This window comes from Calypte anna, chromosome 1 (assembly GCF_003957555.1).
Source record: "Calypte anna isolate BGI_N300 chromosome 1, bCalAnn1_v1.p, whole genome shotgun sequence".
NCBI classification, from domain to species: domain Eukaryota; kingdom Metazoa; phylum Chordata; class Aves; order Apodiformes; family Trochilidae; genus Calypte; species Calypte anna.
Window position 1 is genome coordinate 104987797 of NC_044244.1, and position 17389 is coordinate 105005185.

General features: G+C 37.3%; 1 protein-coding gene across 2 annotated transcripts in view; it reads left to right on the forward strand.

Moving 5' to 3' along the window:
• MAP3K7CL (MAP3K7 C-terminal like) overlaps positions 1-15077 on the forward strand; it is a 30697-nt gene extending 15620 nt beyond the window's left edge. The window contains exons 5-6 of one of the 2 annotated variants that reach the window (XM_008496671.2): positions 5507-5622; positions 13929-15077. In XM_008496671.2, the coding sequence (XP_008494893.1) occupies positions 5507-5622; positions 13929-14109 (297 nt within the window). In that variant the 3' untranslated portion in view covers positions 14110-15077. The remainder of the gene's footprint in view (positions 1-5506; positions 5623-13928) is intronic. The other variant, XM_030458005.1, reaches the window with a different exon arrangement.
• Positions 15078-17389: the final 2312 nt, after the last annotated feature.

Below are 17389 nucleotides of genomic sequence, written 5' to 3' on the forward strand. Positions count from 1 at the left end.
CTTTCTGAAGGACAAAAATGATCAGTCTAGTGTTCTGATCTACTAGCTGTTTTTCCTACTAGCTACCCTACTTTTCTGAATGTTACATTTTTCTGGTCTCTGAGAGGAAACAAAATCAAAGAAGCAATTTGTAAGAAAACAATATCAGTTCTGTAACTAATTGTGGGTTTTGTTGTTTTGGTTTTTTTTTTGCTTGCTAGGGACTGGGGGGGGTTGTTTGCTATTTTGTTTTTTGTTGTTTGCTTAAGAAGAGAATAAATGATCAACCAGGCACAAATGCCCTACACATGAGAACAGAGTAGTTTAAGCTATATATAAGAGAAATCTGGTCTCTTTTGCAGCTTCATTATTTAAAAAACTATGAAAAAATTCCTGGTATCCACCAGTGAAACAAAGCTCATATTAATAAACTCATTGCTTTCAATTCTTTTTGTTTGCAGTACTGGAAATTATTCTTCTCAACACTTTAAAGCACTTGCCTGTTTGGGCTTCAGGGTCATTCTTTCCCTGCCCTTGTGTGAGCAGTGTGGTGGGCAGGCAGGGTAGCAGTGAGGGCAGGTGCTGCATTTTTCAGGTTTTTATTGGGAACCATCAGCCTTTGCCTGGTGCAAAATTGGGACTGGGTCTTGGAAGGCGCTTCCTTGGTGAGCTGCATCGTGGGTGGTGGCTGCTCTGACAGACACTCTACTACGGGTTAGCTGCTATATTTAAACACCTACGTCAACATTTAAGGTCTTGTTGTTTAGGTCAACAGAGGAGGAAGGTATCTGGTGTTAAGTACCCACATTACTATGCCCTGTGTGCTGTCTGCCCTTTTCCAGCATTTCCTGTGACTTGCTTCGTTCATCTCCCTCTTCGCTGTCTAAGTCTTTATTCCAGCTGGGAATCTGATCCTGAAGAGGGAAGAGCACAAGTCACACGGATACAAAGGGGATTCTGTAATTCTTTAGCGTCTCTGCTCTGAAACTGTGAGCTTGACAGAGATATTTACATCATATTTTGGTTTATGAATCTGTTGAGATAAATGGAGTCAGATGACAGTAAAATTTCTGCAACAGAAAAAAGTCTCCAACCATTTCTAAAATCAGTTTATAAAGTCAAGAGGTAGCTTTTCATGCTTCACTGGGAAATGTCTATCAAAAAAGCAATGAAAATATTATTAAAGGGACAGTTTGTTGTGCATGGTACAAGCATTTAGCAGAAACCTTGTTTACTTTAATAATGGAACTATTGCTTCCACTGTCTGCCAAGACTCTTGTTAGACACATAAAAATTATTTTAGGAAGTTTACAAGTATACTTTGTTTTTAAGGGCTATGCTGTATTTTTTAAAATATGTATTAAATTCCAAGAGAACTCCAAGAGTCCCATGCTACTCTATAATTAGATTTGATTGACTATGAACCTCATAAGTCTCCTGTAATGCTGTTGTGATAACTAAGATCTACCACTAGATTATGTAAGACACAGATGTTTACAAAGTCAGGGCATCATACTAAGGTTATAAGAGAGTGGAAGATCTCTCAGGAAAGGAGAGCAAAACTCTCAGTTGCTCCCATCGAGCTGGCTTGAATTGTTTGGAGGAAAGAGAACTGATTACTTACATAGTAAAACCAGGCTAACCCAGATCCACAGTTACAGAATAGCAAACAACAGGATCTCTTACTGTTTTTTTCATGGATTCAGTAGAAAGTTTGTCAATATCACAGTGAGTTACTCAACAAAATACAAGGAAAAATCAGCCCTTGTTAAAAATTGAGCACAGTAGACTAGACCATTAGTATCACTTGAAAGACATAGCTTTTGTACTATCTTTGTGAACAAAATCAGAGACGCTGTGTGCACATATTTTGCCTGCACAGGAAAATGAGGGTGGATGACACTGAAGCCTGAAATAAGCAGGATTAAAAGTAGCAACTGTTGCCATTAAATATAGCTTTCTTTGGCAGGGGTGTTTTTCGCTTATGTAGCAGGTATGCTTTTATATATATTATTTTGTGTATGAACAGGATAGTTCATGAAGTTACAAGCTCGGGCTGTCCTAAGGAGAGATTAAAGTATGGCTGTCAGCTTCTGAGTGCAAACAGTATAAATTCAAATTGAACTTGATTAAGGTCTGTTGTAATTAGTTGCCTTGGTGAACCAGAAAACACCAAAAAATAGTATACAGACTTCATGGATGAAAAGTGCTCTCTACTGAGTATTCCAGCTCTTTACCACAGGAATGCCATCAAAGTAACATCTGCAACAGTTCCTATGGCCTGGCTGTAGGCGTTCAAAAAGCATTCTTGGTGGAATGGAGAGCAGAGAAAGACTGTTTGGTTAAGGTAAGGAAAATGGAAAATTCATGTAGGATGTGTTAGAGGAATTAAGTTTTACTTTATGTACATCTCAGGGGGCAGAAGAGATAGGACCAAGAACCACCGTTTGAAGGAAAGTGCTGGCATGATAATAGGTTATAAAAACCCGCCTTCAATAAAACCAAAGTGAAAATGACAAAAATGTTTATAATCCTTGGTGAGGCTCTGGGCCACCTTTACAACTGAGACAGGGTATTTCAGTTTTTCTAGGCAGGACTGAGCATTGCAGAGCTTTCTTGTGGTAACAGGGGACTAGACCAGTTGAGTTTGCAGGTTCCACCCAATCCCATTTTGATAGCATGGGCTAGTCAAGTAACCATTACTATTCTGTTAGCATTTTCTTTTCTGCAGAAATATGCTAATACTTTATATGTCTGCTGGTTAGTTGTAGCTACCTCTTTTGAACAAGCAAGTTTTACCTGTTTCTGCTACTTTTTCAGGAGTTTGCTCTGATGTCTTCTGACTTTGTGCACTTTTTGTGTCAAAAAAAGTAGGCTGTTAGACATATAAAATAGTTTCTCTGTGCTTTTGTGTTGGCTTGCATTTACTGGCAGGCAGCAAAGAACTCACCAGACCTACCCCTCATTTTTTTTCTTCTGATTGAAGTAGAGGTATTTGTTAAATAATGAATGCATAAGCCTGCTTCATGTCCTATCAGACATGATTAATGGATGCCATAGGTACTATTTCTAAAACCTTCCTTCAGAATTACAAAAGAGCAAAGCAAATTGTTCAGTTATCTAGCCATTTAAAACCCTAATTAAATTTACATTTCAAAGTAAAAATACACTAAAAAAATTAAAAATAAAAAATCTTGGTTGGATAGCATCAGGCAAGACTGAAAAGAATTGTATGAAGAGAATATTAGTAAATTCATTGTGCCTTTTGCAGTCAGTTTGAGTGATAAAATATCAATGTAAGAAAAAGGAAGGGGTTTGAAAGTCAGCAACTGGTTCTAAGTGGGAATTAGATACTAAGTCTCAGCATGACTAGATAATTTTTAGCTGTCTATATATATCTTTTGAGTGGGAAGTTGGAATATAGAAACTGAATGCTGCTTTAATTTTTAAACTGGTTTAAACCAGCTAGATTTGCAGAAACTCTGTTAGAAGCAAAAGCAAGTTAGTTTTGTTTTGTTTTGTTTTTTTCTTTTGAAGTCTCACTGTTTGGGGACTTTTCCACTGGGTACTGTTCAAAATTGTTTTATTGTGACACATTTGTTGTTTGCTGATCTCTGGTAAATACCAGAGATGCTACTTTGGCTCACCCTTGCATTCTTGGATTAGAGCACTGAGACTTCTATATTCTGTCTTGTTAAATTTATGCTTATTATTTGTGTAGCTACATGAATGGTACTATTGCTCATCCACACTGAAATGCAATTAAAAGGCCTTTCCTAGGGACCAGATTTATCAAGTAATGGACTGCCCTTTCCCTGGGGTCCCAGATTCTCTGAGCTCGGAGAGAATAAGACCATGTGCTGTGAAACAGTCCTGCCACAGCATTTTTATAGTTAGAACATGGAAAACAAGTGTCTGGTTTAAAATTTTGGTGAGAAACCACATACCACCTACAAGTACTTGAAAGGTCTGTACATTAGTTACATCTGTGCAATGGGGTACACCTGAAGCCAAATTACCCTCCCTCCCGGATAAGAAACATTTTTAATTTTTGTCTCTGAATTATGTTTAGTAAAATATGAATTTCCAGTGTATCTAAAACAAGGTTTACAAGATCATAAACAGGAAAAGTCTGAAAGCTTGTGCTTTTCTTTTCAGAAAAATGTAATTGTAGGAATATTATACTACAGAGAAGAGTGAAAGTAGCACAATAAGAAATCAAAATTATTCTACTTGCATTGTGAAAGGCAATTGGTTGTTCTTTGACTAGACAGTAAAGGAACTATTTTAAGTGCTTCCTTTTGATTCAAACAGGTGGCTTAAGCATGCTATTTGGAGTTCACTTACAGTCAATTGATTCATAGCTAATAAATTAAAAATACAACACTTCCTGAAAGTATTACAGCCAAAATGTGACAGTGAAGCCTGAAGCCTGAATAAGGTTGAATTCTTTTTAAGGAATAAAAAGCGGTGACATTTAACCAAACTGTATTTGCAAGACCTTGGCTGAAATACATATGAAGAGTCCCAGGACAGAGTGGGTTTTTTTGCCCTATCTATTACCTCCCATGTGCACTGAAAAGTTTTGAATCTCACTGAAATAATGTTAGGTGAGGGGGTACAGTGCTTTTGCCTCCAGTGTGTCTTTTTTATCTGATTGGTTTTGTTTTGTTTTTTGTTTTTTTTTTTTTAATTTGCTGTCATCCTTCTGCTCTCAATTCCACCTTCACATATCATGGAAATTGAAAACACTTTGCAAATATATCTCATTTAACTCTTACAGCATTTCTGCTTACTAAGTAAATAGCCTTCTTCTATAGGAAATAGAGATGCAGAGAAACTGACAGTGATCTTGAGCAAACTTCTTCCACCTCGAGGCATTGCTGGGTCAGAACCTATTGTGAAATCTTGGATGCACGGTGATCTGCAGATATACTCCTGTTGAGTTTAGGAGAATGAGCCCCAGTGTCCCAGTTCAGAGACTTATTACTAAATGGGTCCAGTCACATTTAGTAATAACCTGGAAGAATCTTTGCACCTGTGAAAAAAAGGGAGTTTTATCAATAGCTTTCCATGTCTTTCCTTCTCGTCTTGCATAGTTGGAGAGAAAGAGCTGGTTTGCACTCAAATTACCCTCCTACTCAAGGATGCAAACATGCTCATGTGTTTTATGGGCATCAACTTTAGCATTCTTGTACCACTGTAGCTAAAGAAGAGGGAGGTAAGGGAGAAATCTTTCTTAGAACAATCTTTAGGGATAGTTTGCAAAGTTGACAAGGGAAATTCTAAAAATCCTTACAAGGTTGGAAGGTTTCTGCATATTCTTCTGCAAGGAAGTGTTTATTCCTTTCTGCAAAAGGCCATCACTAGGAATATTTGGCCATATCCTGCAGCTGGGATTTAAAAAAAAAATATATCTTTAAGTATTCTCACAGGAATTAAGATTGTATCTTTCAAAATATGAATTTCCCCTAATAGTTAATTCAAAATCAGTAAAGATATATATTTTTTTCTTCTTTTCTTAAAGCCACTGCCTCCTTGTCATGACTCTAAGGAATCTATGCAGGTGTACAAACAGCACTGCAAAATAGCAGAAGAGTACCATGAGGTCAAGAAAGAAATTGCTCTGCTGGAAGAAAGAAAGTGAGTAACTTTCCTCAAGTATTCAATGTTGTACATTTTCTTTGCAAAATCTTGTTTTAAACATGAGGGTTTCACGTGATATTTTCTGACCTTATACCTCTCCTTAACAGTCACAGCACAGCAGTGGGATCATTGGTCCACAGGATCAACTGGGACCACTAAGGATTGCTAAGAGTTGTCCTAGCTCTCGGCCCTCAGTAATACAAATGTGCCTTGAAACCTCTATTGAGAGCCCCCAGGTCATGTAACAACCCAGCTCAGCTGGTGCAAGTCCCTTTTTTAGTTGTAAGGATTTTTTTCAATTGAACTGTACATGGTTTAATGAAGAGTATAATGGATCAATCCTCACATTTAGAGTACTTGACAACAGTAATAAACATTTTTCTGTGAGGAGCATTGTCTCTATGTACATTGACATTTTAGGTGTTCTTACCTAAAGTGCATAAGCTAGAGACCTTTTGTCTTGTCTATGGCTTATACTCACAACCCTGTTGTCTTTGCATGACTGTTAAAAGTCACTTTCTGAGTGATTTTTCTCAGTCTGTTTCCATAAGAAACCTGAAAAAGAAATTCAGCAAGAGGAAAGTGGATGAGTAGTGAAAAATTTTAACAAACAACCAAGCCCAAGGAATAAGTGTTACTGCTAAGAAAACTTTCTCTTTCAAATGATTTTTGATTTTTACATTCATGCCGAAGGTGACTTCAAGTAGTGTTGTCTTCCTCAGGGAGACTTACCTCAGTGAAAATCTTTGAGACTTCTTGTGAAAGTGAGGGCCATCATTCTTGAAAATGCTGTTTGAACAGACACATTTGTAATACAGCATCAGGGCCTGAAAAAGCTCTGTTGAAAAGTTGGCTTTGAGTAGAAGGTATCTATTTCATAACAAACTTCACACTAATGACCATGCAGATTCATCCAAATTTGTATCCATGGGATTCTTCAGCTGTGAAAGCAAGATGATGGGAGGGAAACTGGTGAAACTCTATAGCCTTACAAGTAAGAAAGACAAAGGTTTCCTTGAATCCAGACTATGCAGGGTAAGAAAGTGAGACTTGTCCTTATTGGGGTTGATAGTTACTAACAGAACGCACTTAGAGAGAATCGCATAATTTTCACAGTTGGAAAATACCTCTAAGACCACTGGGTCCAACCGTAGTCAGTTGTTGCCTAGAGAGTTGAAACTAGCTGAGTATTCCCACTACAGATCACCATCCACTGTAGGAGTCATGTGGAACTTTGATGCTGACAGACAAAGAAGAATAAAACCAAGAAGAGATTAACATTTTCCCAGTGTTTGCATTTGATTAATTCGTAATTAAACTTGGCCAGTCAAAAGTAATTGGTGCTTTTAAAAAAATGTAGATAATTGATTCAAATGATTTTGCAATGATTTGTCAAATTTGATTGCCTAACCTGCTTACAAGTGCATTTAGCAAACAAGGGAATTCAGTAGAAACCACATTTGTCTTCTCTAAAAACCCAAACTGCATACAAAACATTAAAAGGCTGATTAAGTGCTTAACTTTCGATGTGTAAACTCAAAAGGTACCCGTTGATACCTTGGTATTTAGTCTACTAATATAAATGCATTGTTATTACTGACATATTCCTAAATCAGTTCTGCATGTTTATGAAGTAAGCTTGGAGCCCTTGAAAACTAGACTGTCATATGTAATCTTGTAGTTACTAGAATGAAAAAAAAATGCTGTTTGAATGCATTTTCATTCATCTATGGAGTCTGTGGTACTAACTGAATTAGAAATATTTTGCTGCTTGGTAATGGCAGGTACATGCACAAAATTGTTTACCTGAGCTCAAAACTATCCTAATCAGCATCTGAGCCTAGAAGTGAGGCTCTCAGCAATGGTTGTCTTGGATGAATTAAGGGGCTTCAGGCTGTCATTTTCCTTTGTTCTGCCAGCGGATACCAACATTGGAACATTGTGTGGAAGCTTCCACCACTGCTGCCTTTGCTGAACCTGTTTTATGGATAGAAAAATTGATGCCTCAGTGAATGTATGTTAAAACAAGAGTGAATGAAGCAGCAAATAGAATTATGTTATTGTGATTCTTATGGGCCTCCTAATTACGTATTTGTGGTCTAACTATGCAAATGCTGTGTAGCTGTGAAATGCTTTAACATAATGTTTCAACATTACAAATATTGCAAACATTACAAAACCCCATGCTTTATCTTTCACCACCTCCCACATCTCTAAATTTGAATAAGTGGTCCTACAAGCACTGGAACTGAAGAAGCTTAATTTCCTACAGGTTGGTGCACTATGGGTATTTCATGTTGAGGTTTAAAAAGCTGCAGCTGCCAACTGAAACTTTTTTCCCCCACATGGGAACTTTTTATGACCCCTTCTTCCAGGTAGATTCTCCATTCTGTAGTATTTTGGCGGTGTCATTGTACTGCCTTTCTTTCCACTGTGGGGTGTCTTTCCTTTCTGTAGCATCCTGTTTCTATAAAACTTTCCAAAAACTAATTTAGACCTCTTAAGTGCATAAAGTTTGGTTAAAATTGGTAGATGGATTATGAAGTTAGTAGGACACATGTAGCTTTACACATATCTAAGCATGCACAGACTGAACACATTAACCTTGATGTAAAACTAAATAGAGTGTAAGTGTGGAGGTGAGGGAGTAAGCAAGAAGTAAAGGAGAGTTTTGGTCTAGTGATCACTGATTTATACCTAAAATGTTTTCAGCAGTTACAGTTTAAAGTTAAAGGAAGTTTATTGATAGCATACATTGAATTAAGAGAAGAGTGGATTGCAGTGGCCGCAGTGGCATGGTTATTGAATTTTCCACTCTCAGAAGGGAAGGATGCTTTGACTTTTTAGAAAAGTCTGATGAGACACACAGCTTTTAGCCACAAGAGCAATTAAGATCAAATTGAAAAGATGGAGTTGTTTGCAGCTTTCTGAAATTTGCCCCCGTTGTAGGTGTCTTTATTTTCCTTTACATTCGAATTTGAATGTATGGAAATAAAGATGCACAACTGCCTATTACACCTGGTACCTATTGTCTATTTATTTTAAATATTATTTTGATAAAAATGGACAAAGATAGAGGCTCAGGTGTTCTTCCACATACATTTTTCCTAAAGGTAACCAGAAGTGCTGTTGGCTCCTGCTTCTGCCAGTGCTCCAGACTTGCTCTCCACAGATCAACTCATTTGTGGAATTAAAATATCAAGTCAATGTGCCAATGTGCACGTGGAAAACTGAAGACAATGACTGTCAGGAAAAAAGCAGAAAATGGATTGAGCAATTTTTTAAATGTTTTTTTATTTTTAAATTTTTTTAATTATTGGTTAGGAGGAAGAAATAGTGTTAAGATCCAACCTCCCAAGTTCGTTGCAATCTTTTATATATGAAATAATACATTCTGGTATATTTCTCAAGGATGCATCTTTAAGAAATATAAAGTTAAATAACATTGTTTTAAAATACTCAACAACATTTACTCTTTTGCAGCTTTTCAAAAGCTTTTAATTCTGCTTAGCTTGACTCGTCTCTCACTGAAGTGGGAGGACCAAATGTAGCCAAAGTATAGAAAGGCAGTGGTGTGAAATGATAAGGGTTTGTTTTGATCAGAAGAAGAAGAGATCTTATTTGCTTCTTTCTTTTGTCTGTAGTGCAGATGCAATAGAATGTCCTAGGCTGACAGTAAGAGATAAAACCACTATTTCACAAGAAAGTGGGAAATGGGAGAAAAGTGGGTTGCAGGTTCAAAAAAGGAAAAATGAAAGAACAAAGTGAATAAGAAGAGGAAAAGAGTTACTCAAGAAACAGACAAAAGGAAGCAAGAAATTGAAATAATTTTAAAGAAGATTGAGTAGAATTTTTTTTTTCTTTTGCTAATATAGAACATCATAACTGTTCTTTGTTTGCTGTCTTCACTCAAACTCATCCCATTTGTGCCAGCAATATGTAGTACAAGGGACAAAGTCACTCTGGCATGGGAGATATGATCATGATCAAAAAGAAAGAAAAGGGTGTGGAACTCAGAAGCACACCACATTTAGGTTACAGAAAGTAATTTAATTTATGTTCCAGAAACACACATGTATTTCCATAACAGATGTTTTTGGGTATCTAAGTTTGGGTGAAAGGGATGGGATGGCTGGTTATTTTGAGCACTTGTTATATTGCTATTACTAGATAATGACCCTGGATTATGTAGTTAAATATTAGAGTTGCCATGGTTGCTAGCTATATCTTATATTCTTAGCATTGGCTGGTTTTCTCTTATCCCTTCTCAGACAATTCATGTATAACTCTCCAGAAAACACAATTTGATCACCACCTGGTTTAGAATCCCTCATTTTCTTTGCCAGGGATACAATTTCTTTTCCTTCTATACCTTCTCTTGCACATACTACAGCCGATGTGCAGTGGAGGTGTCTGCTTAATTTTGTGGGGTCCTTTCCTATGCTTTAACATGCTCTCATAACTGTAGGACTTTCTACGGTCTCAAGTCCAGATGCTTTCTCCAAGTACACTATTCCTGAAGAGGAATGTCTTTCCCAACACTGTTGAGAGAAGTAGTCTTCAGGTTCTCAGTTGAAAAGAGATTGGTGTAAACCATACAGGAAACCTTTTATCTTGATAATCTTCCCAATCTAGACCTGATTATTTATCATCTTCTGTGTATCCAATATGTACCTTACTTGCTGAATATTGGAATTCACAGCTTTTAAAATACAAGAGAAATCTCAACTTGTCCCATTACATTGATTGAGCATTACATCCAAGACACATTTTCATTTACATTAAACAGGCTTTCTCATAATTTAAAAATCAGCCTTTGAACAAGAAAGTGCACCAATTACCTTACAGGGTCTCATGATTCCTCCTGACATGAAAGCCATATGGAATACGAGAAGAATAAATTACCTTATGGTCAGAACACAGAGACACAGCTGGGAAAAATGTGTAGTACCACAAGATGCATGATTCTGAATATGGTGTTCATAATAGAGGAGAGGCAATTCTGCCTCTTTGCACTGTGGTAGCTTCTTTCCTTGAGTCCAGTCCATCTTCATATACACTTACCTCCAGAGAGATATATCTCTTTCATCTGTCATTTTCTTGGGATTTATTAATTGTGAATATTACTGCAAAGGAATTCTGTTCTCCGCATAGTCAGTCATTAAGGCTAGGACATGAGAAATAATTTCCCTAAGACTATGCTGGGCTTTTCTCCTTCTCTGATATGGCTTCTGGTTTAGTGGTTTATAATGCAAATCACACTCATCTTCCCACCCAAGTGCCTTCTAAAAAAAAGAACACTTAAAGTGTACATTACAGATCGTCTCAAAGTTTCAAGTGCCTTAGAACCATTATAGAAAATACCTTATCAATGCTGTTAATATCTAAACTCAGGGTAACCATTAACAGCAAATACAGATTACACAGTGCTAGGTCTATTTATTAAGCATCCATAACAAAAGCGAGATGGTGCAAGGGCTTAGTATGGTGCTATTTAACCTCTGGAAGCTAAGTTCAAATCCTGGATTAGATCAGAAGCAAATGTTAGTTACTGTCCTCATCCTTTTGTGAGCTTCATAAACCACACCATTCATAACATTTAGCAATTCCCTGGTACTCTAATTTTAGACCTCTGTGGCAGGCTGGCAGCATTTGACTGAAACATCACCCTACCCTGTAAACAGGTGTTGATCCTGATGGGAAGGGAATAAGTAGGTTCTGCTGACTCAGAAGCGGGCAATTTTACTACCTCATTTGCAAGGACATTGCTTTCTGTGAGGGAGGTCCTAGAGCATGGACTACAGCAATCAGTGTATTTTGATCTTAATACATTTATTTGTTGTTTAATAGCAAAGCTAAACCCAGGGCAGGGGGGAGGCAGGAAATTATCTGTGCTGCTTAGGTGCTACTGGAGAGCAGCGTAAGAGCCGTGCCTGCACACAGTCTCATCTTATCAAATCAGGACTGACATTCATTAATAGAGCTGTCTGAGTTTCCACACTGTCTGTCTATGCCACTCCTGGCTGAAGTCCAAATGGAGCACTTAGTAACTTTATTTTACACATACCATAGAAGTCTCCAAGGAAAAAGGCTTACCTGCACTTAAGATGCTGATTACTTATTAGTAACTGCATCTCCTGTTAAGAACCACCATGTAAGTGTAAGAAAAGTAAGGAGGAACGATTCAAAATTAATTTGCTAGGAACACTTCTGAGTCAACAGTCTGTTGGTTGTAAGAGCTTAACTTAATCCTTCAGTCCAGCATTGCACAAATAGAATAATTGCTAAGAAATATTGTTGAAACTGTCTTTTGATCCTAAGAGAAAAAATTCTTCAAGAGGATGCTTTAAGAAACTGAAGTGATTAAAACTGCTGGATTTTTCTCATTGTCCCCAGATGCATTTCTCATTCTCTAAAGCATACATGCAATCACTCCTTTGTGACCTATAGTCCCATTAATAGGAGCTAGAATACTGAACTGCCTAGCAAGACCTGTTCATCTTAGTCAGTTTGAAAACTAGTTGATCTAGCATGGCCCAAGCAAAGAGAAATGCATTTTTTAATGGTTTGCTGCTTTTGAATTTTTTACAGCTACATTGTACCAAATGTTAATACAATTCTGCTGAACAAAAATACGCTCTTGATATTCTCTCTTGAAGACCAGACTGAATATGTTTCACCTGGTGAAAGCAAAGAGAAGAGTCTTCGCTGCAGCATAGCTGCTATGCATTACTTCAGTGGCATAAAAACAAAGAGAAAGTGAACATATTGCATATTGAGCTATGTGAGGGTTTGTATGTACTGCAACTAACTCTTTTTTTTTTCCTTTGTTTTTTTCTTTTTTTTCTGTTTTTCTGTTTTTTTCTTTTTTTTCATTTTTTTTTTTTCAATGAGGAATACAGCTGGGAGAAATGAGTGTGCCAGAGGTCTCTTCTAACTTGTGACTCCTTGAACCACAGTAACTGAGACTGCAAACAGTCAGATAAACCATGGGCAAACTGTGCTATCACTGAAAGCTGCAGTAAAGACAGAGGGAGATCAGACTGACCCTAAAGGAAGGCCAGATAGAAGTATTTTGCAAAACCCAGCTGCTTACAGTTTTGCTGCTGTAAAGGGATCAGCAAATACTGAAATGTTACAATTTCATAAATACTCTAATCTGTGGCAATAGAATAACCAATCTGTAGGAGTTTTCTGTCCCAAAGCTCTGGTCCATCTTAACAAGAGGCCTCCTTTAAAGACTGCAGCAAGAGCTCTCCACTTTCAAGGCATTACATCTTGCCACTGATGACTTACAATCATTGTTTTGGCATGACTGAGAAATCAAGTCACAGGGCTATGAACAGTTAAAGATTAACTAATCTCTGAGATAGAATGATCAAAAGAACTCAGAAGCTTTTAGAAGAGACTTCCTGTAGAAGGGGTGAATAAATGATTTGACTTAAAGGGGAAAAAAGCCAGAAGCTAGGCTAGCCTGCTGGGTAACAAAGTGGGGAGCGATTAGATACCTTGTGAGTTACTCATGGCTTCAGTGTGTTTTGTTTTAGGACCTCTTTTATCTTAACTTGTGCTGAGGTAATTTCAGTTGATACTATACAGTGGACTCCAGATCCTGGCCAGCTCTGGGAACAGAGGGCACTGTGTGACTCCATCCAGAAACAAGCAACAGCTTGAATCTTTCTGTGTCTGCTCATAAAAAGACCAGGAGGGGTCAGGTTTGCAGCTCTATTACTCCTCCTCACCAGTATGGTGAAAATCTGAGCATAAACACATTGGAGAAACAACATATGTAGCTCAGATTCACCTGCCTAGTATGTATTAGTATATTTTTATTTTGTAGCAGAGAAAAGCAAACCAGGTGTACTTCACAGAATTTACTGATAAAGCTGACCAACCAACCAAAAAAGCCTCACTCTCTTTCAAATATGTATGGTATTAAGGGAAAAATTAATTGCTATTCTTCTGGCAAAATATTAGCATGAGATCTCTAGGAACTTAATTATCTCACCCATGAATTTCATGTTCATCTCTTACTGAAGTCAGAGATACTTGAAAGTCTTCAGTATCTTTCAGGTTTGGTCGCTGAGCAGCAAACCTATCACAAATTATGGCAGCTTCATCTTCTAAAAGGAAAAGAAAGATTCCAACAAATTAGCTTTCTAGGCTTCTACATCACAACAGCTTTGGTAAAACCGTGTTAACAACCGATTGACCAGCTCTAACCTAAAACATGACGAGAAATTTTTGCCGTTTTTAATCTTTGGGTTTGTTTGTTTGTTTGTTTGTTTTTTCATATTTGTCAGAAAGGAGCTGATTGCCAGGCTGGAACAAGCAGAGAAAGAAAGCATGGATGCTGCTCAGCTGGCTAAAGAATACGCAGAACTGACAGAGGAGAACCGAACGCTGAAGCTGGCCCAGACACAGTGTGTAGAGCAACTGGAAAAGCTCAGGATACAGTACCAGAAAAGACAGGGGTCTTCATAACTCTCAGCTAACTTATGTGACGTAGTTAATACAGGATTGGTCCTGTGCTGGAAAGAGATTTTAAAATATAGGTCTGTTTAATATGTTATAATACTTTACTACAGATACAGAGTATGTAGAAGTCTATATTTGATTTAATGCTTGTCAGCCAGTAGCTTAATATAATGGATATTTCGTCCATTATATAATGGGTATTTTATTTCAAGTAACATAATTGAAGTTAACCTATCCCCATTATATGTTCAAGTAGATCAGGTTTCTTTTCTAAACATATTTTTTCCAATTTAGGAAGATATGGAAGCACTCAAAAATTATATAAATAGTCTCTGTGCTGGGAATTTGTGCCGTACTAAGGCATACAGCAGTAGCAATAATATATGGAGTACATGTATGTTAATTTTAGTTTGGCAAGGATTTTTAAAAATTATTTCCCTCATGCTTAAAGTGTTTAGAAGTTATCTTAAAATGGATCTCCTTGTGGATAAAAACTATGCTTTATTATCCCATGTCAATATTGCTATATAAAATCTGAGAAATTGCACATTGAAAGTTAAAGTAACATAATTATTTGTATCAAAAAAGTGTACTACAAATTATGAAATTAAAAGGAAATTACAAGATCAAACTTTCCTTCCTCAAGCATAAAGATAACTTGAGATTTGATATTTCGGAGGTATTTTTATTGTACTTTTTGTCATGCAAGAAATGAAAAATTAATATATGAAACTACCATCATAGTTTCAACTGAGAATATGTCAGTAAAAGTCCTGTGAGAATGCTTTTTCTTATTTTCTGTTTTGAAACCTAAGTGGCTGTAAGTAGGGACACAAGGTCCATGCTACATGAATAATCTGCAAGTAAAATGTTAGTTTTACTTGCTTTGTTTATCCCTGTATTTTCCTAGATCAACTGAAAGTTCTTTGTTATACTTCCATTTCTATTCATACAGTATTTTTTTTCATTAAAAGTCGATTCAGAAAAGCCATTTCTTATTCTGAATATTCTTTAATCACCCTTCACTTCTAACTCTGCTTGAAAGATGCAGCTTGCTATATCTTCCTGAGGCTGGAATTCAACTTGATGTATCGTTCGTACTGAAATGTATCTTAAGAATTGAAAGCCATGCACTTAAGATTTCCTCCAGAACTTTAGCTTTCACTAATCTATTATAAAAATGAGATTTCGTATTAATCAGAACGATTCCCAAGGAAGTCTTTTGGCACCGGAGTGTTTCCCAGAAATTCTGGAGAAGGAAAGGAGAGAAAGGAGCAAAGGAGACAAAAAGTTACAAGCTCCCCATTAATTTCTCTGTGCTAATTGCCTACAGTATCCCCTGCAGCACAGGTGTGAAAATAAGCTTTGCATTACCCCAAGCACCTGACGTGGCAATAGGGAGAGGCTGAGGAGGTGGTGGGGAGAGACCAGAGATGTCTCCACTTCTTCTGCTGAGCCCTTGGGGCAGGGGTGGCACAAGTGCTTGGCAGTCCTTACTCCCTTACCCCATCAGTGCAGAGAGATGAGGGGAAATCATCACTCTGAGGCATGTGCTTTCTGCTGGGATGCTCCACGGGCACTGTAACACTGCACTTGTTCTTCTTTCAGAGCACATTGTTAGCAGAGGGTACAATTTTCACTGTACCTTATGAAAGCTGGAGAGGAAAAAACCATAAGGAATGAAAAATGCTTTGGATGTCGAGCCTGGGAGTGCTGGAAAAGCCTCGTCTGAGCTTGGCACTGATGCCAAACATACCCTGTACAGACTTCAGGGGTTTTGCTTTGAGCATGGGATGCTGTGTAGTCTGGGATATATTATTTTTGCCTGTGTGTTTTGAACAACAGGGCTGTAATTTTAAAAGATAATTTTTTTATTTAGTCACATCTTTCTATATAGCTTTGAAAGTGCCAGCCAGTCTGTTTGGTGTTGCTTGTGAATAAACTGGAAACTGCACAAGGTACATAAAATTATTTCACTAGCAGACTGGCTTTGGATACAGAGAGATCAGACTGCAGAACTGTACCTACTTTGTTCACCTTGAAGTTTTCTATTTAAGTGCAGCCATTATGGTTTAGGTGTCAGAATAATATCAGATCATACACTTTGAGCAAAACTTGAGGGGGAACCACAGACATGTACAGAAGGGAAGCTGGGCATCATTTGTGACCCACAGCAATGTGAAAGCAGCCAGGAAATATGGCTTTTCTAACCTATAGAGACTGACCTGCATGGAAGTCTTCAGGAAAAGTTTCTACAGTTGTATGGACACCAAATCAAGGTGTGTGGTCTACTTACTAACCTGGCTAAATAGGCAACTCTTAAAACATCCCAAATTATTCGAGTCAGACACTTGTATATAATCTGGACTGTGGCTAATTACAATTAATTTTTCTTCCTACTTTTAGTTACATTTAGAGTAAAAAAAATAACTGCTTTGTATCAATACATTTGCCTGCCAGCATGGGTGCTCACGTACCTGACAATAATGACTGAAAAAATTGCATCATGATCTCAATGAGTAAAACTGAAACAGAAGTATCAAGAAAGAAAAATTAAAGTATCTCATGGAAATAAATTTTGAAATAAAAAATAGCAGCAAAGTGGGATTTAATTGTGAGGGTAGATGAATGGATTTTTCCATGAGGAAGTGAAATTAAAATACAGAAAGTCAACATAACCCAGAAAATCATTTAAATGTTGCAAAGAGTAAAAAAGTCCAGAGCAGCCTCCTGACAGGTAACTGCTGTATGTATTATCCATCTCATGATTTTACTTTTTATTGAGAACATAATGACAAACATTTTCAGATTCAACAAATCTCCAATTTTGACATGCTGACTTTTTCTCTGGTTATTACTCTGGACTGTATTGTCCTGCTGACTCAGGACCTGAAATTGTTTATTAAGAAAGTATTTGTCATATTCATGCTGTATTTTCCAAATGGATAATATTAGTTGTGTCTTTCCATTTTTTAAGTAGAGATCCCAAATTGTTCTGCTAGCTGGATCCACTGTAAGTATAGCAGTGTAAAAAAATGTTTTGTACAATTATTTCAAAGACATTTCTACATTGTATTTCTCCCAAGAACCTAAAAGCCAGTTTCAGCTTTTTAGTTCAACCGCCAATGAAATGTTCAGCTTTACAACTTCTGACTACAGCCTGAGACAACTGCAGTTGTATTCAGCAAAACAGCAGCACTGGGGCTCAGGTTTGCAATTCACCAGAAGGGAAGGAAAGGACAGGAGTGTGAAAAGCTGGGGTGAGAAGAGGAGTTGCTAAATGCAT